At 44.9% G+C, this 24,552-nt stretch overlaps 1 protein-coding gene across 3 annotated transcripts in view; it reads left to right on the forward strand.

The window, feature by feature from the left end:
* adap2 (ArfGAP with dual PH domains 2) overlaps positions 1-24,552 on the forward strand; it is a 34,350-nt gene that overhangs the window by 2,200 nt on the left and 7,598 nt on the right. The window contains exons 1-7 of one of the 3 annotated variants that reach the window (XM_060844711.1): positions 3,081-3,110; positions 9,940-10,070; positions 11,658-11,749; positions 14,843-14,931; positions 18,101-18,213; positions 23,856-24,002; positions 24,356-24,439. In XM_060844711.1, the coding sequence (XP_060700694.1) occupies positions 11,661-11,749; positions 14,843-14,931; positions 18,101-18,213; positions 23,856-24,002; positions 24,356-24,439 (522 nt within the window). In that variant the 5' untranslated portion in view covers positions 3,081-3,110; positions 9,940-10,070; positions 11,658-11,660. Of the gene's footprint in view, positions 1-3,080; positions 3,111-4,990; positions 5,035-9,939; positions 10,071-11,657; positions 11,750-14,842; positions 14,932-18,100; positions 18,214-23,855; positions 24,003-24,355; positions 24,440-24,552 lie in introns of those variants that run through there. The other 2 variants (XM_060844710.1, XM_060844709.1) reach the window with 2 other exon arrangements.

Raw genomic sequence — 24,552 nt, forward strand, 5'->3', positions numbered from 1 at the left:
TAACTCACCCCCCGGCATCTGTTATTCTGTATATAAAATACCCCGAACCCGTTGATTATATTCCGTCAGGAACTTACTCCTCAGGATCTGTTAATCTATATATAAACCCCACTGAGCCCGTCTTATAGATTCCAGTCTGTAACTCACTTCCTGGTATCTGTTATTCCATAGGTCAGGCAGCATCCAAGGAACAGGAGATTCGACGTTTTGATTCCTGAAGAAGGGCTTATGCCCGAAACGTCGAATCTCCTGCTCCTTGGATGCTGCCTGACCTGCTGCGCTTTTCCAGCAACACATTTTCAGCTCTGATCTCCAGCATCTGCAGACCTCACTTTCTCCTCTGTTATTCTATATATAAACTGCATTGAACCCCTCTCACAGATTACAGTCTGTGACTCACTCCTGTGTATCTGTTATTGGTCATTTAAATGTGTCTTGAGAAAGGTTTTATTGCATGATGGCTGACTGAGGTGTCATACAGCCGGGTGATTCAGATGGAGCCACAGTCAGTTAAAAACTATCAATAAATAACTTTTTTTCTTTGCAAATATGCTTTGGTTTGGTAAAAATAGTAAAGAGCAAGTGAAATATCCAGCCAACAGGAAACATGTGTAAAGTGAACAGCAACAGTTTATCAGACGCGAGTAAATACAGAGCTGTAGGCAGTTGATAAACCTACAAACCACTGGGTCCTGTGTCCAAAACAGGGTCAGCCTTACTGTGTTCTGCAGCAGCTACAGCACAGGAGCTAACCTCATACACACAGCTCCAACAAAACTGCAACAGCGGCTACACTTCATTGGCGGTCAGAGCCTTTGGTTTGTCTTGAGATGGTGAAAGCTGCTGTATAAATACAAGACTAGGTGACCACTTCACAGAACACCACAAGGCTGTAAGACAAAGGAGCAGAAATTAGACCATTCAGTCCATTGCGTCGGCTCCACCATTCAATCATGCTGTTAAGCTTTTCAATCCCACTCTCACACTTTCTCCCCGTAACCCTTATCCCCTTGATAATCAAGAACCTATCTATTTCTGTGTTAAATATAATCAATGACCTGACCTCCTCAGCCTTCTGTGGCAATGAGTTCCATAGATTCCCCACACTCTGGCTGAAGAGGTTTCTCCTTATCTCTGTTCTAAAAGGTCTTCCCTTTACTCTAAGGCTGTGCCCTTGGGTCCTAGTCTCCTCCCAATTGCAAACATCTTCCTAACATCTTCTCTGTCCAGGCCAATCAATTTTCTGTAAGCTCTATTAGATTCCCCCCTCATCCTTCAAAACTCCATCGAGTATAGACCCAGAGTCCTCAAACATTCCTCATATGCTAAGCACCTATATTCTGCCATCAAAAAATGACCCTGAGCTTCCTTCCAGTTGCCTGCCACTTCAACAGCCCACCCTGTTCCTTGGCCAACAACTCTGTCTCAGGTTTGCTGCAGTGTTCCTGCGGAGCTCAGCACCAGGCTGGAAGAACAGCATCTCGTCTTCTGCTTGGGAACTCTACAGCCTCCTGACCCAATATCAAGTTCGACAATTGTAGGGCTTGAGGCACCTTCTCCTATGTCTTTACTCCACCCCCACACACCAGACCATGTTATCACATGGTCTGCTATTACACACTATCGATCGTTAGCCACTAATAGTCACCATTAGTAACTATTCATTTGTCCAGGCTGATGGCTATCCACTCCTTTGTCTGTTCAATTGTCCTTCTCTCCTTTCACTCTATCTCCACCTCTCATTTAGTCTTTACCCTCTCTCATCACCCTTTCTTGCCTAAAATAAATTTACTAGCTACCATCAGTTCTGAGGAAGGGTCACTGGAACTGAAATGTTTATTCTGCTTCCTCTCCATAGATGATGCCAGACCTGCTGAGCTTTTCCATTAATTTCTGGTTTTGTTTGTAATATTAAAACAAAGATCAGCTGAGGAGCTGCCTGAGAGCTTCATTTTGATCCTCTCTTCCTTCTGTCCAGTGGAATTTTTGATCGGGGATTTCCCCATTCATCTTTCAGCAAAACAATATTCCTCTCTTTCAAAATGTCACTGAGATTTCTGTTTAAGGAACAATGGCACATAAAAATCAGATTGAACAAATAGTGAGCTGCTTCAGTAGGTGTCTGTGTACTTATCTGGGTCTGTGTATGTGTGTGCACCAATGTGTGTGTGTGTGTGGGTGTCTGTATCAGTGTGTGTCCATTTATATGTGTGTCTGTGTCCGTGTGTCTGTGTGTGTCTATGTCTGTGTCTGTCTGTATTGAACATCTTTCCTTCACCGGTTTTATTTACTTTTAAAGTAAATGTGTTGGACAAATACAAATGACTGTTTTGGTTGTTAATTGGTTTATAACCACAACCTTTTCCTCTGGCTTCACATAGCACCCAGAGTGAGGGCACACTCAAGCCTCTCCCTTTCAGCTCAGTTTTAAACCTGGGTAATTGCATTTAAATATTGCCTTTCATGGTCACTGGATACTCCAAAGCACTCTGCAGTCTTTGTACTGCATTTGAAATAGAGGTAACACAGTAAGCATACAGAAAGATCCCACAACTAGCAATGCACGATTTGTTTATGTAATGCAAACTGAGAGATAAATATTGGCCTGGCACCAGGAATAATTCACTGACTCTTCTTCAAAGTAGACCCCTGTGATCCCTTATAACCAACTGAGGGAGTGTTTATGTAAGTTCTCATCTATTAAGAAGCCACCTCTGACAGTGCAGTCTACTCTCAGCACTGCACTGGACTGCCAGTTTGGATCTTCCCCTTGAGACTCTGGACTTGAGGCTATAACCTCTAGGCTCAGAGATGAGGGTTACTCACCGTCCCAGCTGAGACCAAATGTTTGCTGTTACAGTTTTGACATTGCGCTTGTGTTTCTCAATCACTTGTTCATCAGATCAAGTGACAACAGCAGTGACCTTGATCGCCGTCATTTCCACCCTTAGAAGTGGGCAGGGTTGGGAAGTTCTAAATTCCACACACAAGTCCAGAATCACCCTGCCCTCTGGGCACTGTAGCAGCTCCAGGATAGGGAGGGCGAGGAAAACAACACATCAGCCAGGAATCCTGTCTTCCTACATTATCCATTAGTAATGTGCTCACAGGTATGTGACAGAATCAGAACAGGACTAAAGGCAATCGTTACTGAGATAGTTAAAAATTACATAACACCAGGTTATAGTCCAACAGGTTTAATTGGAAGCACTAGCTTTCGGAGCGCTGCTCCTTCATCAGGTGGTTGTGGAGAATAAGATCATAAGACACAGAATTTATAGCAAAGGTCTACAATGTGATTTAACTGAAATAATATGTTGAAAAAGATCTGGATTGTTTGTTAAGTCTGTCATCTTTTAAAATGACCATGTTGGTTTCAGTTCTTTCATATGTAAATCCCAGAACTTTTTTAAAAGTTACATTCTCAAGTGAACTTTAACAATAGGTGCCATGTCAGCTCAGATAATACATTGAAGGTGTGTGCCCCAATATTCAGACTGATTTTATTTCTAAAAAAGGGATTTACAGAATCTTACATGGATTCATGCAGTTTTTGAGCAAAATAAAATGTAATTCTGCATGTATTAATTCACCCCACAAACTGTATATGTGTGTGGGTGTGTGGGGGGCGGGGGGGGGGGGGTGGTGGTGGGTTGGGGGTGGAGGGATATGAGTGTGTGTGAGTGTAAAGGGGTATAAGTCTGTGAGAGGGTGCGCGTGTGGGTGCGTAGTGTGAGTGTATCAGAGAGAGCTTGTGTATGAGAGAGGGTCTGTGTGAGTATATTGATGTGTGGGTGTGTATAGGTGAAAGTGAGGACTGCAGATGCTGGAAACCAGAATTTAGATTAGAGTGGTGCTGGAAAAGCACAGCAGGTCAGGCAGCATCCGAGGAGCAGGAAAATTGACGACTTGGGCAGGAGCCCTTCATCAGGAATGAGGCTGGGAGCCTCTGGGGTGGAGAGATAAATGCAGTGGGGTCACCTATAGTGTGACATGAACCCAAGGTCCCAATTGAGGCCCTCCCCAAGGGTACCGAACTTGGTTATCAGCCTCTGCTCGGCCACTTTGCGTTGTTGCCTGTCCCGAAGTCCGCCTTGGAGGATGGTCATCCAAAGGTCTGAGGCTGAATGTCCCGGACCGTGGAAGTGTTCTCCGACTGGGAGGGAACACTGCTGGCTGGTGATTGTTGTGTGGTGCCCGTTCATGTGTTGCTGTAATCCAGTAGTACATCTCAGACCATAACCGGCACCTCCAAATCGTTACTAAGATAGGGCAAGGACTACGCCATTGTTCACGCAGAGTCAAAAAGTGTGGTGCTGGAAAAACACAGCTGGTCAGGCAGCATTTCAGGAGCAGGAGAGTCGATAGTTCGAGCATAAACTCTTCATCGGGAATGTGGGGGAGGCCCAAGGAGGGTGAAAGATAAGTGGGGGGAGGGTGGGGCTGGTGGTGGAAGGTAGCAAGGAATACAATAGGTAGATGAAGGTGGGGGGGTGATGGTGAGGTCGGAGCTGTTGCAGTGTGGATTAAAGCAGGGAGCTAATTGAGGTGTATCAAAAGAGTTCAAAGTTTGTGAGAAGATTTGTAGCTCGGGTGCTGGTTGTTGTGGTTCTGTTCGTCGAGCTGGGAATTTGTGTTGCAGACGTTTCGTCCCCTGTCTAGGTGACATCCTCAGTGCTTGGGAGCCTCCTGTGAAGCGCTTCTGTGATCTTTCCTCCGGCATTTGTAGTGGCTAATCACAGGAAAATCACAGAAGCGCTTCACAGGAGGCTCCCAAGCTCTGAGGATGTCACCTAGACAGGGGACGAAACGTCTGCAACACAAATTCCCAGCTCGGCGAACAGAACCACAACAATCAAAAGAGTTGATAAGGAGAATCCATTTCCTTTGGTGGGAGGTGTTGGGGCGGGTGAGGGTCAAGATCATCTTAAATTCTGAGCTGGGTCATTCAGTGGCGATGCGAGGAAGTACCTTCTACACACAAAGCAGAATGGAATTCTGGAATCTTCTCCCCAAAAAGGCTCAGACTGGAAGGTGGGGACAGTCAAACAAAAATGATTTACTGTTAAGATGATGATTTCTGGAGCCCGCAATGTCCTACTCCTATGCATCTACTGCAGTTAATTAGATTAGATTAGATTCTCCACAGCGTGGAACCTGGCCCTTTGGCCCAACAAGTCCACACCGACCCTCTGAAGAGCAACTTCAGAGTGGGCGGCACGGTGGCACAGTGGTTAGCACTGCTGTCTCACAGCGTCTGAGACCTGGGTTCAATTCCCGACTCAGGCAACTGACTGTGTGGAGTTTGCACGTTCTCCCTGTGTCTGCGTGGGTTTCCTCCGGGTGCTCCGGTTTCCTCCCACAGTCCAAAGATGTGCGGGTCAGGTGAATTGGCCATGCTAAATTGCCCGTAGTGTTAGGTAAGAGGTAAATGTAGGGGTATGGATGGGTTGCACTTCGGCGGGTCGGTGTGGACTTGTTGGGCCGAAGGGCCTGTTTCCACACTGTAAGTAATCTAAAAAAACCCACCCAGACCTATTCTCCTACATTTACCCCTGACTAATGCACCTAACACCTCGGGCAACTTAGCATGGCCAATTCACCTGACCTGCACATCTTTTGGACTGAGGGAGGAAACTGGAGCACCCGGAGGAAACCCACGCAGACACGGGGAGAATTTGCAAACTCCGCACAGTCGTGAATAGCTGCTCATTTCACCACCCAGTTTCAGGGCACATGTGGCCTCACATCCTCAGCAAGAGTCAAACACTGGGAGAAAGGCGATACACTGGCAATCAGTTTAGAGAGACTGGATACTGTATCAGAGTCAGGTAGACCTTGCTTGAGCTAAACAAGCCACTCCCATATTTCTGAGAAATTAAAGCAACCCAGCAACATGGGTGCAAACCCCCTGCGAGATAAGGGGAAGTGAAATTTCAAATTTTCTTCTTTCGAAGGTGCACAGCTTCTAAAAATACATCATGTCATTACAAACCGATATTTATAATTCAAAATGTTTGAGGTGAGTCCAAAACAACAGCTCTTTCCACAGATGTAGTTATTTACTAAAGAGCAGGAAAAGCCACGCCTTTCAAGATCACAGGTCATCTCAAACACTTTACAGCTAATGAGGTACTTTTTAAGTGTAGTTGCAAATGTTAAAAATGAAACAGCTAACTTGCACACAGCAAACTCCCACCCTGTAATAATGTCCAGATCATCTTTCCGTTTCAATAATGCTGTTTGAACGATAAATATTAACACAGTGCTCTTTGTGCCTGGAATCTGTTTTGAGCAGCACTGACCCGCCGACAGTGCGGCACTCCCTCAGCACTGACCCTCCGACGGTGCGGCACTCCCTCAGCACTGACCCTCCGACGGTGCGGCACTCCCTCAGCACTGACCCTCCGACGGTGCGGCACTCCCTCAGTACCGATCCCCCGACAGTGCGGCACTCCCTCAGTACCGATCCCCCGACAGTGCGGCACTCCCTCAGTACCGATCCCCCGACAGTGCGGCACTCCCTCAGTACTGACCCCCCCGACAGTGTGGCACTCCCTCAGCACTTTGGCAGCAGTGTCTGCACCAGCTTCATTTACTGTGAACGACTCCCATCCTTAACCTCTCCCCTTATCCTGAGGTGTGGTGACCGAACTGTTAAACCAGACGTCTCTCTCTCCAGGGGCAGAACAACCTACTGTTCTCTGGTCCTATGGTCACTTCACTTCCCATCAAAAGATGCACTGCAGCAATTCAACAAAACCTCTTCAGCAGCACCTTCCACGCTTGCAACCTTTACCATGTAGAAGGACAAGGGCAGAAGATACCTGAGAACAGCACTCCCTGCAAGTTCTCCTCCAAACCACTCACCATCTGGACTTAGAAATATCATAGAATCTCTACAGTACAATAGAGACTATTTGTCCCATCAAGTCTGCACTGACCCTCTGAAGACCATCTCATCTGATCCAGCCCCTACCCCATCCCCATAATCCCCTCAGCACACGGGATCAATGTAGATTTCACCAGTTTCCTCATTTCCCCTCCCCCAACCTTATCCCAGATCCAATCTTCCAATTCAGCACCACCCTCTTGACCTGTCCTACCTGTCCGTCTTCCTTCCCACCTATCCACTCCATCTTCTTCTCTGACCTATCACCTTCACCCCCTACTTCATCTACTTATCACATTCTTTGCTACCTTCCCCCAGCCCCACCCCCTCCCATTTATCTCTCAGCCCTCTTGGGCCGCTCCCTCATTCCTGATTTTGCTGCTCCACGGATTCTGCCTGACCGGCTGTGCTTTTCTAGAATCACACTCTTCGACCCCCATCCCCGTAACTCCGCATTTGCCATGGCTAATCCTCACAGCCTGCACATCCCTAGACACTAAAGGGCAATTTAGCATGGCCACTCTACCTAACCTGAAAATGTGTTGCTGGTTAAAGTGCAGCAGGTCAGGCAGCATCCAAGGAACAGGAAATTCGACGTTTCGGGCCAGAGCCCTTCATCAGGAATGAGGAGAGGGTGCCAGGCAGGCTAAGATAAAAGGTAGGGAGGAGGGACTTGGGGGAGGGGCGATGGAGATGTGATAGGTGGAAGGAGGTCAAGGTGAGGGTGATAGGCCGGAGTGGGGTGGGGGCGGAGAGGTCAGGAAGAGGATTGCAGGTTAGGAAGGCGGTGCTGAGTTCAAGGGAATCGACTGAGAAAAAGGTGGGGGGAGGGGAAATGAGGAAACTGGAGAAATCTGAGTTCATCCCTTGTGGCTGGAGGGTTCCCAGGCGGAAGATGAGGCGCTCTTCCTCCAACTGTTGTGTTGCTATGGTCTGGCGATGGAGGAGTCCAAGGACCTGCGTGTCTTCGGGGGAGTGGGAGGGAGAGTTAAAGTGTTGAGCCACGGGGTGGTTGGATTGGTTGGTCTGGGTGTCCCAGAGGTGTTCCCTGAAGCGTTCTGCAAGTAGGCGGCCTGTCTCCCCAATGTAGAGGAGGCCACATCGGGTGCAGCGAATGCGATAGATGATGTGTGTGGAGGTGCAGGTGAATTTGTGGCGGATATGGAAGGATCCCTTGGGGCCTTGGAGAGAAGTAAGGGAGGAGGTGTGGGCACAAGTTTTGCATTTCCTGCGGTTGCAGGGGAAGGTGCCGGGAGTGGAGGTTGGGTTGGTGGGGGGTGTGGACCTGATGAGGGAGTCACGAAGGGAGTGGTCTTCGCGGAATGCTGATAGGGGAGGGGAGGGAAATATATCCCTGGTGGTGGGGTCCGTTTGGAGTTGGCGGAAATGACGGCGGATGATACGTTGTATATGGAGGTTGGTGGGGTGGTAGGTGAGAACCAGTGGGGTTCTGTCTTGGTGGCGGTTGGAGTGGCGGGGCTCAAGGGCGGAGGAGCGGGAAGTGGAGGAGATGCGGTGGAGGGCATCGTCGATCACATCTGGGGGACCGCAGGAAATGCAAAACTTGCGCCACCGCAGGAAATGCAAAACTTGCGCCCACACCTCCTCCCTTACTTCCCTCCAAGGCCCAAAGGGATCCTTCCATATCCGCCACAAATTCACCTGCACCTCCACACACATCATCTATCGCATCCGCTGCACCCGATGTGGCCTCCTCTATATTGGGGAGACAGGTCGCCTACTTGCAGAACGCTTCAGGGAACACCTCTGGGATGCCCGAACCAACCAACCCAACCACCCCGTGGCTCAACACTTTAACTCTCCCTCCCACTCCCCTGAAGACATGCAGGTCCTTGGACTCCTCCATCGCCAGAACATAACAACACGACGGTTGGAGGAAGAGCGCCTCATCTTCCGCCTGGGAACCCTCCAGCCACAAGGGATGAACTCAGATTTCTCCAGTTTCCTCATTTCCCCTCCCCCCACCTTGTCTCAGTCAATTCCCTTGAACTCAGCACCGCCTTCCTAACCTGCCCTCTTCCTGACCTCTCCGCCCACACCCCACTCCGGCCTATCACCCTCACCTTGACCTCCTTCCACCTATCACATCTCCATCACCCCTCACCCAGGTCCCTCCTCCCTACCTTTTATCTTAGCCTGCCTGGCACCCTCTCTTCATTCTTGATGAAGGGCTCTGGCCCGAAACGTCGAATTTCCTGTTCCTTGGATGCTGCCTGACCTGCTGTGCTTTAACCAGCAACACATTTTCAGCTCTGATCTCCAGCATCTGCAGACCTCACTTTTTACAGTCTACCTAACCTGCCCATCTTTGGATTGGAATGTATTGCCATTCCTTCAGTGTTAATGGGTCAAAACCTGATGCCCTCTCGTTGACAATACCCAGATCTCAAGGGCTGCTGTGGTTGAAGAAGGGGCAATTAGGGACAGGCATTAAATGCTGGCCCAGACAGAGATACCCACAGTCCATTAATGATCAAGAATGCCCGACTGGGCTTCCTATTCTTTGTCATTAGACAATCCTTTCTTTCTAGTTATTAATCAAATGAACTTCAGCTGGAATAGTGGGACATATTTCTCTCTGGTGTTAGTGTAGAAATTCAAACATGATTTTATTGAAGGTGTAACAGGCTTGAGCAGCCACTTTTGTCTTTTCCTGCTATTAGTTCATACATTTTCAAGAAATTCTTTTGTGGATCAGTATCCCCCTACCTTTAGAATAAATGCCACCTTTTTCTGGATAATATCAGCTCTGAAGAAGGGTCACAGGATTTGAAATGTTAACTCTGATTTCTCTTCACAAGACCTGCTGAGTTTCTCCAGCAATTTCCGTTTTTGTTTCAGATGCCCAGTGCCTGCACTTTGTTTTAGTTTAGATCTGTCTGATACTTGTGTCTGGGAAATGCTCTGTGACCTTGTACTAAATTATGGGCGTTAGATAAACATAGTTGTTGTTAAATATTGTTCTTGTGCTAACAGGGCAGTGAAACAGTGATTAACAAGCAGTTTTCAATTTCTCTTCCCTTCAGACCCTGACTGGGCGTCTTACACAATTGGAGTGTTCATCTGCTTGAACTGTTCAGGGATACATCGGAACCTCTCAGGAATCAGCAGAGTCAAATCTATCCGGCTGGATTTCTGGGATGATGATTTAGTTGAGGTACAGGGAATGTTTGCATTACAATATTATAAGGGATTTCTTGAGTGAAGTTTGACTGCAGCTTGTGCTGGGTTTGCTTAGATCAGCAAAGTCATAGTTTGTTCACAGTCAGAGTATTTTACCAAACTTTACAAAATTTAAAATCCACTGAATGTGGGTGTCACTAGCTGGCAATTGCTATCCTACCTATGCTGATAGTGAACCTTCCTGAACTGCTGCAGTGTGTGTGTTTATTCTTTGTAGCAATTTAAAACGTTTGAGGGAGTTAGTCAGACCACTTCACAGGGCTGCACAGTCAACGATGGTGGGCCTGGGATGAGAGTCACATACACCAGTCAGACTGGGCAAGATCAATCAAATTTTCTGTCCTAAAGGCAAGTGCTTTCAGGCCTAGGATTGCTCATGTGTATAGTTAATGAGTAACTACGGGGACTTCTGTGACCCATGGACCTGGGAAAGATATGAATCCGATGTTTGATCTGTGCTGAGTAAATCTGAACTCAGTTGGAGCAACAGCATGGAGCTGTGAAGGGCATTATGTCACAGAGAGAGAGATAAATAGAGTGACCCTGAGCTCCTGATTGTGATCCAACAATACCTCCTGATGACCCACCTTCTCCTGTACATTGGGAGAGGACACGATTAGATTATTTTTAGAATTCATTCATGGGATGTGGATGTTACTGGCTGGACCAGCATATACTGCCTATTTGTAATTGCCTAGAGGGCAGTTAAGAGTCAGCCACATTGCTGTGGGTCTTGACTCACACGTACACTAGACTAGAGAAGTTTCATTATTGAATTAGATGGATTTTTCCAACAATCAACAATGGTTTTGAGATCATCATTAGATTCTTAATTTCAACCTTCTTATTAAAAAATGGAATTCAAGTTCCGCGACTTGCAATGGCAGAATGTGAACCCAGCTTCCAAGAACATTACTCAGCTTCGGAATTAATAGTCTAGTAATAGTAGGCGAGGCCATTACTTCCCCTAACTGTGGGTTACGTTATGTTATGTCAGGGAGACTGAGCATTGGGACACATTATTCACCAATCTGTATTCACCATTGAGTCAAAGCCTCTGGGAATGTGGAGCATCTAAATAATGACTAATAATTAATAAGACAACATGTGAACATTTTGTTCTATGAATTATTGAGTAATAACCAGAGGGCATAGGTTTAGGGTGAGAGGGGAAAGATATAAAAGGGACTTAAGGGACAACTTTTTCAGAGGATAGTGTGTTCTTTGGAATGATCTGGCAGAGGAAGTGGTGGAGGCTGGTACAATTGCAACATTTAAAAGGCATCTGGATGGGTGTTTGAATAGGAAGGGTTTGGAGGGGTATGGGCCAGGTGCTGGCAAATGGGAGTAGATTAGGTTGGGATATCTGGTCGACATGGATGAGTTGAACCGAAGGGTCTATTTCTGTGCTGTACATCTCTATGACTCTATGACTAACAGGCACATGTTTAAGGCTTTGAATGAGGTTTGCATTTTAGGTCAGCTGCAGGACAATAAAAAGAAGTCCCTTTTAATCTGACACTAATAAAAACATCTCTTCTTGTTTTTTTTGTGTATATAGCACATGAGAAGCCATGGTAACTGGATGGCGAGGAAACACTATGAAGCAAATGTTCCTCTTTTCTACTACAAGCCTCAGGCTTCAGATTGTGTGTAAGCAGCAATTTCTTTTACTGAGAACAACACTGCTGTTCAGAGATATCTTTGTTACTACCCACCTTACAGTTAGCCATGAGGAAGGCCATTCAGCTTCACAAGCCTGTCCCACCATCCAGTTATGGCTGATGCATGATATTTAATTCATTTAGCCAGTCTTGCTGCAACAGAATATGACTCTAATGGGAAAAAGCTGCAGAAGGCTGCAACATAAAGGGGCTTGGGGTACTTGTGCATGAAACACAGAAAGCTAGCACACAGGTGCAGCAGGAAGGCTAATGGAATGTCAGCCCTTATTTCAAGAAGGTTGAAGTATCAGAGTAGGGAAATTTTACTGCAACTGTTAAGTGGTGGTAAGACCACATTTGGCATACCATGAGCAGTTTTGATCTGCTTATTTAAAGAAAGATATCATTTCATTGGAGGCCGTTCAGAGAATGTTCCCTAAGCTGATCCCTGGTATGGAGGGATTTTCTTGTAAGCAAAGGTTAAACAGCTCAGATCTATGAATGTGGAAGTTGGGACATCATGTTGAGGTTGTATAGGACATTGGTGAGGCCTCTTCTGGAATACTTTCTGCAGTTCCCTGCTATAGGACGGATATTGTTCAATTGGACAGGGTTCAGAGATGATTTACCAAGATATTGCTGGGGATGGAAGGTTTGAGAAATTAAAATAGATTGGAAAGGCTGGGACTTTTTTCATTGGAGCATAGGAGGTTGTGGGATGATCTTATTGAGGTTTATAATATCATGAGAAACTTAGATAATGTGAATGACAAAGGTCGTTTCCTTAGAGTCGGCAAGTTCAAAAACTAGGGGGCATAGTTTTAAGGTGAGAGGAGAAAGCTTTGAAAGGTACATGAGGGACAACTTTTTCACAGAGTGTTTTGTTTGTGGAATGAACTACAAGAGGAAGCGATGGATGCAGATACAGTTACAACATCTAAAAGACATTTGGATAAGTACATAAATAGGAAATATTTGGAGGTATATGAACCATGTGCAGGCAGGTGGGACTAGTTTAGTTTGAGATCATGGTTGGTGTGGACTGGTTGGACCAAAGGGTCTATTTCCATGCTATATGATTCTATGACTATACTCACTGGAGTTTAACAGAATGGGAGGTGGTCTCATTGAATGATATACGATTCCTAAGGGGTTTAACAGGAGATGTTGTTTCCTTCATGGGAGGGTCAAGGACCAGAGGGCACAGTCTCAGAATAAAGGGGCTCCAGTTTAAGATTGAGATGAGGAGGAATTTCTTCTCTCAGATAGTTGAGAGTCTTTGGAACTCCTTGCCACAGAGAGCTGTGGAGGCAGAGTCCTTGTGTATATTTAAGGCTGAGATTGATAGATTCTTGATCAAGAGGGGAATTGAGGGTCATAGGGAAAGGATAGGCAAGTGGGCATGAGGAATGTCAAATCAGCCCTGGCACAGCAGGCTTGAGGGGCTGAATGGCCTACTCCTGTTCCTCTTCCTTATGGTTTTATGGCAATTTTAATATACTCTGCTTGGCAAAGAACCATCTGTTTTGTGGAAGCACAATTTGAGATTTCTGCTCCCCATTCTGTGAGACCATATTATGTACTCACTCAGAAAGGCCTGATTCTACATTCAAGGTTCTGCCCCTTTTTCCTCTCCTACCCACCCTGCTCCCTCCTAAAGGAAATGGCTTCCTTCCACCAACAACTTAGCTCCACTGAAAGGTGGCTCCTCTTGCCTTGGCTCACAGATTTTTCTGGGTGTTTGTCACATGGCAAATGGATCCTCTGGGATGAAGACCATCCATGAGATGAAGTTACTGCATGTTCTCTGTCATATTTGCATTTTTCAGAAAGCATGTTGAAGAATTATAGTTTCAATAATTAGCCTTTCTCAGGAGGCTGGGGTCTCAGCCGAATGGTCCATGATTATTAAACAGCTCATTGAATCTTCAACCCTATTGCTGTGGGTCTGGAGTCACATGGAATCCAGACCATGTAAAGATGGCAGATTTCCTTCCCTAAAGATATTGAGGGACGAGCCCTGCTGTTGCAGCAAACTAACCCAGCTTGAGGCTCAATCCTACTGAGACCAGCTTTTTTCAGATTGATGTTGAAATGAGTAAATTGCTCATGCTGAGATCTGAACTCACCTTTACAAGATGGCGAGTCTGGGTCTGATTGTTTGAGGAAAGGATGTGGCTGGGAAACACTGCTACATATGGGCATTCATACAAACCTGTAAATTAGGAGCAGAATCAGCCTCTTAAGTCTGCTCTGCCATTCAATAAGGTCAAATCTGATCTGATTTCTCCATATTCTAATAACCTTTCATTCCCTAACTTCCCAAGAATTTGTCCACTTCAGACCCTTTGGTCAAATTCGTTCAGGCACAGTGGTTAGCACTGCTGCCTCACAGCGCCAGCGACCTGGGTTCAATTCCTGCCTCAGACGACTGACTGTGTGGAGTTTGCACGTTCTCCCCGTGTCAGCGTGGGTTTCCTCCAGGTGCTCCGGTTTCCTCCCACAGTCCAAAGATGTGCGGGTCAGGTGAATTGGCCATGCTAAATTGCCCGTAGTGTTAAGTAAGGGGTAAATGTAGGGGTATGGGTGGGTTGCGCTTCGACGGGTCGGTGTGGACTTGTTGGGCCGAAGGGCCTGTTTCCACACTGTAAGTAATCTAATCTAATATATCTGAAATTAATCCAGTCCCATTTGCCAACACTTGGCCCATATCCCTCTAAACCATTCCCATTCATATACCCATCCAGATGCCTTTTAAATGTAATTGTACCAGCCTCTAAACTTCCTCTGGTAGCTCATTCCATACACGTACTATCCTCTGCGTGAAAACTTTACCCCTCGGGTCCCTTTTAATTTTGACTCCATACTCACTGCAGACTGAGGATGGAGCCATTTTGGATAGTATATCAGCCTGGTTTCCTCATGGCTGCAGCTCCAGTTGTCTTGAGTTGTTGGGGGGAGGGACTGTGCTGGTACACTGTTGTCAAGTGGAAACATAAATATGTCCTTTAACCAACCTGGCTTGGCAGGAATTGCTTACCTGGCATCACAACTCTGATGTTCCTCTCTGTCCCCGATCCAGAGTTCTGAAGGAGCAGTGGATTCGAGCCAAATATGAGCGGGAGGAGTTCATTGACGTTGTCACTGAGCACCAGGAATCCCCCATATCAGGTACAGGGTTGGGAGGATTGACCCTCCCCTGCATATACAACAACTTGTATTTGTCTAGCACCTTCTCATGCAGTAAAACATTCCAAGAAGCTCTGCAGAAGCAGAAATCAGGCAAAAAGAAAATTGACAAGGAGCCGCAGGGGGAGGGACAGGTAACTTAAAGTCTGGTCAAAGATGAAGGCTTTAAGGCATGCTTTTAAAGGACAAGAGAGAGACAGAGAGAGTCCAATCCAAGGGCTTAGGGCTCAAGTGACAGAAGGTAATGGGCACCAATGGTGGAGTGATTAAAATCAGAAATACTCCATCACGTTATTGGGATTGTATTATAGACCCCCTAACAGTCAGAGGGAAATTGAGAAACAAATTTGTAAGGAAATCTCAGTTATCTGTAAGAATAAGAAGGTGGTTATGGTAGGGGATTTTAACTTTCCAAACATAGACTGGGACTGAGCTGAAAATGTGTTGCTGGAAAGGCGCAGCAGGTCAGGCAGCATCCAAGGAACAGGAGATTCGACATTGCCAGAGTGTTAAGGGTTTATGTAGAGAGGACTTTGTTAAGTGTGTACAAGACAATATTCTGATTCAGTATGTGGATGTACCTACTAGAGAAGATGCAAAACTTGACCTACTCTTGGGAAATAAGGCAGGACAGGTGACTGAGGTGTCAGTGGGGGAGCACTTTGGGGAAAAGGGTAGACCAGATCTAAAAGTTGAAGTTCTAAATGGGAGAAAGGCCACTATTGACAGTATTAGGCAAGAACTTTCAAAAGCTGATGGGGGCAAATGTTCACAGATAAAGGGACGGCTGGAAAATGGGAAGCCTTCAGAAATGAGATAACGAAGGTCCAGAGACAGTATATTCATGTTACGGTGAAAGGGAAGGCTGGTAGGTATAGGGAATGCTGGATGACTAAAGAAATTGAGAGCTTGGTTCAGAAAAAGAAGGAAGCATATGTCAGGTATAGACAGGATAGATCGAGTGATTCCTTAGAGTATAAAGGCAGTAGGAGTATACTTAAGAGGGAAATCAGGAGGGCAAAACGGGACATGAGATAGCTTTGGCAAATAGAGTTAAGGAGAATCCAAAGGTTTTTACAAATCCATTAAGGTCAAAAGGGTAACTACAGAGAAAACAGGGCTCCTCGAAGATCAATAAGGCGGCCTTTGTGTGGAGCCGCGGGAGATGGGGCAGATATTAAATGAGTATTTTGCATCCGTATTTACCTTGGAAAAGGATATGGAAGATATAGACTGTAGGGAAATAGATGGTGACATCTTACAAAATGTCCAAATTACAGAGGAGAAGTGCTGGATGTTTTGAAACAGTTAAAAGTGGATAATTCCCCAGGAATTGATCAGGTGTACCCAAGAACTCTGTGGGAAGTTAGAAAAGTGATTGCTGGGCCACTTGCTGAGATATTTGTATCATCGATAGTCACAGGTGAGATGCCGGAAGACTGGAGGTCAGCTAACATTGTGCCACTGTTTAAGAAAGGTGGTAAGGACAAGCCAGGGAACTATAGACCAGTGAGCCTGACGGTGGTGGTGGGCAAGTTGTTGGAGGAAATCCTGAGAGACAGGATGTACATGTATTTGGAAAGGCAAGGACTGATTAGGGATAGTCAACATGGCTTTGTGCATGGGAACTGAAAATGTGTTGCTGGAAAAGCGCAGCAACACATTTTCAGCTCTGATCTCCAGCATCTGCAGTCCTCACTTTCTCCTTTATGAATGGGAAATCATGTCTCACAAACTTGGTTGAGTCTTTTTGAAGAAGGAACAAAGAAGATTGATGACAGTAGAGTGGTAGATGTGATCTATATGGACTTTAGTAAGGCTTTCAACAAGGTTCCCCCTGGGAGACTGATTAGCAAGGTTAGATCTCATGGAATACAGGGAGAACTAGCCATTTGGATACAGAACTGGCTCAAAGGTAGAAGACATAGGGTGGTGGTGGAGGGTTGTTTTTCACACTGGAGGCCTGTGACCAGTGGAGTGCCACAAGGATCGGTGCTGGGTCCACTACTTTTGATCATTTATAGAAATGATTTGGATGTGAGCATAAGAGATATAGTTGGTAAGTTTGCAGATGACACCAAAATTGGTGGTGTAGTTGTCAGCGAAGGTTACCTCAAATTAAAATGGGTTCTTGATCAGAAGGGCCAATGGGCTGAGAAGTGGCAGATGGAGTTTAATTTAGATAAATGTGAGGTGCTGCATTTTGGGAGAGCAAATCTTAGCAGGACTTATATATTTAATGGTAAGGTCCCAGGAGTGTTGCTGAATAAAGAGACCTTGGAGTGCAGGTTCATAGCTCCTTGAAAGTGGAGTCGTAGGTAGATAGGATAGTGAAGAAGGTGTTTGGTACGCTTTCCTTTATTGGTCAGGGTATTGAGTACAGGAGTTGGGAGGTCATGTTGGTTAGGCCACTGTTGGAATATTGCGTGCAATTCTGGTCTCCTTATCGGAAAAATGTTGTGAAACTTGAAAAGGTTCCAAAAAGATTTACAAGGATGTTGCCAGGGTTGGAGGATTTGAGCTAAAGGGAGAGGCTGAACAGGCTGGGGCTGTTTTCTCTGGAGCGTCGGAAGCTGAGGGGTGACCTATAGAGGTTTATAGAATCATGAGAGTTATGGATAGGATAAATAGACAAAGTCTTTTCCCTCGGGGTGGGGGAGTCCAGAACTAGAGGGCATAGGTTTGGATAAGAAGGGAAAGATATAAAAGAGACCTAAGAGGCAACTTTTTCACGCAGAGGGTGGTACGTGTATGGAATGAGCTGCCAGAGGAAGTGGTGGAGGCTGGTACAATTGCAACATTTAAAACGCATCCGGATGGGTATATGAATAGGAAGGGTTTGGAGGGATATGGGCCAGGTGCTGGCAGGTGGGACTAGATTGGGTTGAGATATCTGGTCAGCATGGACGGGTTGGACCGAAGCGTCTGTTTCCATGCTGTACATCTCTATGACTCTATGACTCAAAAGATCAGAATTAGAGGAGGGTTGGGGATTACAGAGAGAGGTCAAGGCTATGGAGAGATGTGGAAACAAGAGTTTTAAAATGGAGTCATTGATAGTGAATCACTGAGCACCAGGAGAACAGCACTAGCCATGAATTGGAACTGGCACCCTTCAATGTTCATAGATGTTTCCTTGCTCATTATAAAGGTGGCCGTGTCGGTTATCTCTGGAAACGGGGAAAGGACAAAGGAAATTTTCAGAAGCGGAGTTTCAGGCTTTTGGAGAAAGAGGGTGTTATCCAATACTACGCTAAGGAGGAGGTATGGCTCTTTTATCTGTCCCAGTTGTAAAGATTTCTCCCTCTGCCTCAATACCTATCACATACCATGTTTACTGCTAGAGGTTGAATTGAACCTAAGCCGAGCTCCACTGACATCAGTAAGACTGGGTATTGACAGTGTCTGTAACAGATGGGTTACCAATCTTCTGAAGTCTTCAAGAATTTGAGTATGATTGTCTGAACGTGACTGCATACAGATCCAGAAGAAAAATTTAGTCATCAATGGTGTTTCTCCATTGAAAACTTTTGTTTATTAATTCTAAAAATATTGGAAACAGGAGAAATGCTTCTTGTCTGGAATTGGGGTGCTTAGAGGTCATGTGATAAATACAGAAATTGGCAAATCCTGAAACTGAGCCTAACAACCACAATATTTTCTTTAGTACAGATTTAACTCCAACCAGTGGAGAGATTTACCCCCCACCCCTCCATTTCTCTCCTCTGCCTGATTCATACTAATTTCAGTTTCACTCAAGCTCCTCAATGCCACACTCTATCAAATGCTGTGTTGGTGTCATGGACAGTCACACTCATGTCATGGAGGTCAGTTCCTTTGTCCGTGTTTAGGCCGAGGTTGCAATTAGAACAACAGCTGAATAGTTCTGGTGGAACCCAAACTGAGCAACAGCGCTCAGGCTATTGGTCTGTAGGTAGTACTTGGTTGCACTGTTGATGATTACCTTCTATCACTTTGCCAGTGATTGACAGTAGCCTCATGGAGGGGTGATTGTCTGTGCTGGTGTTTTTATTTTGCTTTTTGTGGACAGGACGTACCTGGGCAAGGTTCCATATTTCACATTACCTTCCTGAATGCGTGCTACACAATCCCACAAACATTACAAATCATGCTTTTTAATTTCCAACAGTTAGCCTTTATGTGCCCTTTTTTTAAGGCAAGTATGTCATAGAGTCATAGAGATGTACAGCACGGAAACAGACCCTTCGATCCAGCCTGTCCATGCCGACCAGATATCCCAACCCAATCTAGTCTCACCTGCCAGCACCCAGCCCATATCCCTCCAAACCCTTCCTATTCATATACCCATCCAAATGCCTCTTAAATGTTGCAATTGTACCAGCCTCCACCACATCCTCTGGCAGCTCATTCCATACACGTACCACCCTCTGCGTGGACACGTTGCCCCTTAGGTCTCTTTTATATCTTTCCCCTCTCACCCTAAACCTATGTCCTCGAGTTCTGGACTCCCCAATGCCAGGGAAAAGACTTTGTCTATTTATCCTATCCATGCCCTTCATAATTTTGTAAACCTCTATAAGATCACCCCTCACCCTCCAACGTTCTAGGGAAAACAGCCACAGCCTGTTCAGCCTCTCCCTGTAGCTCAGATCCTCCAACCCTGGCAATATCCTTGTAAATCTTTTCTGAACCCTTTCAAGTTTCACAACATCTTTCCAGAGGAAGGAGACCAGAATTGCACGCAATATTCCAACAGTGGCCTAACCAATGTCCTGTACAGCTGCAACATGACCTCCCAATTCCTGTACTCAACACTCTGACCAATAAAGGAAAGCATACCAAACGCCTTCTTCACTATCCTATCTACCTGGGACTCCACTTTCAAGGAGTTATGAACCTGCACTCTAAGGTCTCTTTGTTCAGCAACACTCCCTAGGATCTTACCATTAAGTGTATAAACCTTGCTAAGATTTGCTTTTCCAAAACTCCATCAGCCACTTCTCAGCCCATTGGCCCATCTGGTCCAGATCCTGTTGTAATCTGAGGTAACCCTCTTCGCTGTCCACTACACCTCCAATTTTGGTGTCATCTGCAAACTTACTAACTGTACTTCTAATGCTCGCATCCAAATCATTTATGTAAATGATAAAAAGTAGAGGACCCAGCACCGGTCCTTGTGGCACTCCACTGGTCAGAGGCCTCCAATCTGAAAAACAACCCTCCACCACCACTCTCTGTCTTCTACCTTTGAGCCAGTTCTGTATCCAAATGGCTAGTTCTCTCTTTATTCCATGAGATCTAACCTTGCTAATCGGTCTCCTACGGGGAACCTTGTCGAACACCTTATTGAAGTCCATATCGATTACATCTACTGCTCTGCCCTCATCAATCTTCGTTACTTCTTCAAACAGCTCAATCAAATTTGTGAGACATGATTTCCCATGCACAAAGCCATGTTGACTATCCCTAATCAGTCCTTGCCTTTCCAAATACATGTACACCCTGTCCCTCAGGATTCCCTCCAACAACTTGCCCACCACCAAGGTCAGGCTCACTGGTCTATAGTTCCCTGACTTGTCCTTACCGCCCTTCTTAAACAGTGGCACGTTTGCCAACCTCCGGCACCTCACCTGTAACTATCGATGATACAAATATCTCAGCAAGAGACCTAGCAATCACTTCTCTAGCTTCCCACAGAGTTCTCGGGTACACTGATGAGGTCCTGGGGATTTATCCACCTTTAGCTGTTTCAAGACATCCAGCACTTCCTCCTCTGTAATCTGGACATTTTCCAAAATGTCACCATCTATTTCCCTACAGTTTATATCTTCCATATCCTTTTCCACATAAATACTGATGCAAAACATTAATTTAGTATCTCCCCCATTCTCTGTGGCTCCACACAAAGGCCACCTTGCTGATCTTTGAGGGGCCATATTCTCTCCCTAGTTACCCTTTTTATCCTTAATATATTTGCAAAAACCCTTTGGATTTTCCTTAATTCTATTTATCAATGCTATCTCATGTCTCCTTATTGCTCTCCTGATTTCCCTCTTAAGTATACTCCTACTGCCTTTATACTCTTCTAAGGATTCACTCAATCTATCCTGTCTATACCTGACATATGCATCCTTCTTTTTCGTAACTAAACCCTCAATTTCTTTAGTCACCCAGCCTTTCCTTTCACCCTGACAGAAATATACTTTCTCTGGATTCTTGTTATCTCATTTCTGAAGGCTTCCCATTTTCCAGCCATCCCTTTACCTGCAAACATCTGCCTCCAATCAGCTTTCAAAAGTTCTTGCCTAATACCATCAAAATTGGCCATTCCTGAATTTAGAACTTCAACTTTGAGATCTGGTTATCCTTTTTCATCACAATTTTAAAACGAATAGAATTATGGTCACTGGCCCCAAAGTGCTCCCCTACTGACACCTCAGTCACATGCCCTGCCTTATTTCCCAAGACTAGGTCAAGTTTTGCACCTTTTCTAGTAGGTAGGTATGTATATGCTGTTGAATCACACTGATTTTTTTTGAAAAATTTCTGATATCTTAATCAATGTAACCATTGGTTATTCAAAGTTAAAAATCACACAACACCAGGTTATAGTCCAACAGGTTTATTTGGAAGAACTAGCTTTCAGAGCACTGCTCCTTTATCAGGTAATCAGGCAGCAGTGCTCTGAAAGCTTGTACTTCTAAATAAACTTGTTGGAACTATAACTTGGTGTCGTGTGATTTTTAACTTTGTCCACCCCAGTCCAACACCTGCACCTTCATATCATTGTTTACTCACCTAGACCCCCGATCTCTCTACTTTATGCAGGTGTTTGCAAATGACAGCTTACATTCTTGTTTTCCTTTATTCTTTTATGGAATGTGGCTATCTCTAATTGCTCTTGAATTCAATAAATTGCTAGGCCATTACAAAGGGCAGTTAAAGGTCAAATTGCTGTGGGTCAGGAGTCAAATTTCTGTCAGATCAGGCAAGGACAGCAGACCTCCCTCCCTAAAGAAAATTAGTCTAGTGTTTTAATTCCAGATTTTATGGAGTCTGAATTTCACTATCTGCTGTGGTCAGATTCAATTTCTTGTTGCCAATGTAGCTCTGGATGACTACCTCAGTGATATCACTATGATGTCACCACCTCCCCCAATTAGGACAAAATGTTAAATTGAGACCATTTTTAATAAGCAGCTCAATAGCAGCTGCTCTCATCTTCCAAGTCCCATTTTATTCCTAAAAGGTTACTATTTTTAAATTCACTCATTAGTGAGATAAACTAAGATCTTAGTGTTGTTCAATCTTTTTATTGACCCATATCATCTCGCAAATACAATGCCCTTTTCTCTCTCAAATTTCACAGAAATCTGATCCTGTTATTTCCTCAAATTCGTAAACTTTTCCCTGAACTGCCCTGACTAGTTTCCTTAGTGTCATGGCACGTGAAAGAGATGTGTACACTTCCAAAATTAAACAAAGAACAGCAGATGCTGGAGATTTGAAATAAATAAAAGCAGAAAGTGCGAGAAAAACTCAATAGGTCTGACACTGTCTGTGGAGAGAGAAACAGAGTTAATGTTTTGAACTCATGTTCATTCTGCAGAACTAGAAACAGCTTCGCTGGCTTACCATCCATAGTCTCTTTACCTACCTTTCATTTTCATTCTCTCCCTCTACGTATTTGCTCACTCCTACCCCTCCACTCCACCTGGCATCAGCATAAATATCACCTTTTCCCAGCTGTTTTTAGTTCTGAAGGGCCACTGGACTCGAAACATTAACTTTGCTCTTCTCTCCACAGATGATACTTGACCTGCTGGGTTTCTCCAGCATTCTCTGTGTTTATGTCAGAGTACACATCTGAAGCAGTCTCCATAAAAATGCTTTGCAATCAAGTTGTCCATTTGTAATTTTGTCACAATTTTGTTGTGACATGAAATACATTTCAACCTCTTTTGCACTTAATTTAGGGAAGAAGTGAATCAAAACCAGAAGTTAAATTTGAAACATCAGCAAGTAGCCTCTATTCATTGAATCAAAGCTTTTCTCTGTTCAAATCTTGTTTCGAATTTGTCTCCGAGGAATTTCTCTTTTCCTTCCCTGGTTTTGTCTTTAACACACAAGGTTTTTACTGTTTTCTTGTTCTTTGAAATTCAAAGTTCAAATTTTTGCATTTTTCTTTCTCCTCCCTTTAAATCAGGTTTTATTTTATTAATTCTTGGCAATGTGAGCCTCATTGTAATATTCCCAGTGGTTCCAGTGTGGTCACAACCTCACACTATCCTTCCTTCTTGCAACATTGGTTCCAGCTTCACCTAAAAACCATCCTTTTCATCTGTTTGGCAGCATCTGATGTGGGGCTACTTCTGCACAAATCCTTTGGTCTCACTGACTCAGTCTGTCAATCTGTAGCAGAGGTCAGCTACCTGATATTAAAGCTTCAATAAATTTTAACCCCCCCTCCCCCCACCATGACCACACTGACACATTGTTCGTCAGTGAGCAGAGTTCAGCTTCACATCATCTCACCCACCTCCTACATCACCATCCTTCCTACCGCATTGTTCAATTTACGTAATCATAGCTACTTTATGAAGTCTAGTGGCCATAACATATATATACATGCTTAAATACAGAGAAGGAACATAAAATAGCAAATTTCAAATTTATTTTGTTTATTTGGAATCTGTTAAAAAACACAGATGACATAAAAAGAGCAGATGTCATTCTATAGTTGCACATCTCTCCATCTCTCCCATGCTCGACTCCATTTCATCCCAGGCTGACTCCTTCAGGATAAATCCAATACTCCAGCTGTTCAGGATCTGACATCCCATGGTGAAACCACACAAGTACAGTGTGAGAAGAGGAAAACAGCAGAGATGTTACAAATGAAACAACACAATCTGTTTTAACAGAATAAAGAGCCAAAAGGAGTCATTCACGTGTCAGAGCTTAATGCCACATTCCAGCCAGAAAAAATTGGCAATCCAAATGGGCTGCAAATCACCTACCTGAAAGATGGGCGTACCAGGAGTATGTTTGTCTACCACAAAAACGGCAAGGTAAGGGAGGGTCTAACAACCTCAAAAGCTCACAGCAAACAGAAGCTACACATTCCTCAGTGTCTCTCTGTCCCAATACTGATCAACTCTCAATACTGACCCACCCCCCCTCCATCTGTCTGTCCCAATACTGACCTTCTCTCACTCTCTCTGTTCAAATACTAATCCATTCTCAATACTGACCCTCTGTCGACATGACCCTTTCTTTCCCAGTCTGTCTCTGTCTCAATACTGACCCTCTTTCTATATTGACTTTCTCTCTGCCCCAAAACTGACTCACTCAATGCTGACTCTCCCCTCTTTTTCTCTATCTGTCTCAGTCCTAATGACTGACTCTCCTGTTTTGTTCCTAGGACATTGTGGATTGGTTCAATGCAATCAGGGCAGCCCGTTTCAGATATCTGAAAAATGCTTTCCCTACAACCAGTGACACAGAGGTGAGCTCACATATGTGTGAATCATATGTTGACAAAGAGCTGCAAAGATACAGAGAAACACATAACGTAAATGAATACATGAAACGTAGAGTAGGCCATTTGGACTTGCTTGG

This window comes from Hemiscyllium ocellatum, chromosome 25, assembly GCF_020745735.1.
Source record: "Hemiscyllium ocellatum isolate sHemOce1 chromosome 25, sHemOce1.pat.X.cur, whole genome shotgun sequence".
NCBI lineage: Eukaryota > Metazoa > Chordata > Chondrichthyes > Orectolobiformes > Hemiscylliidae > Hemiscyllium > Hemiscyllium ocellatum.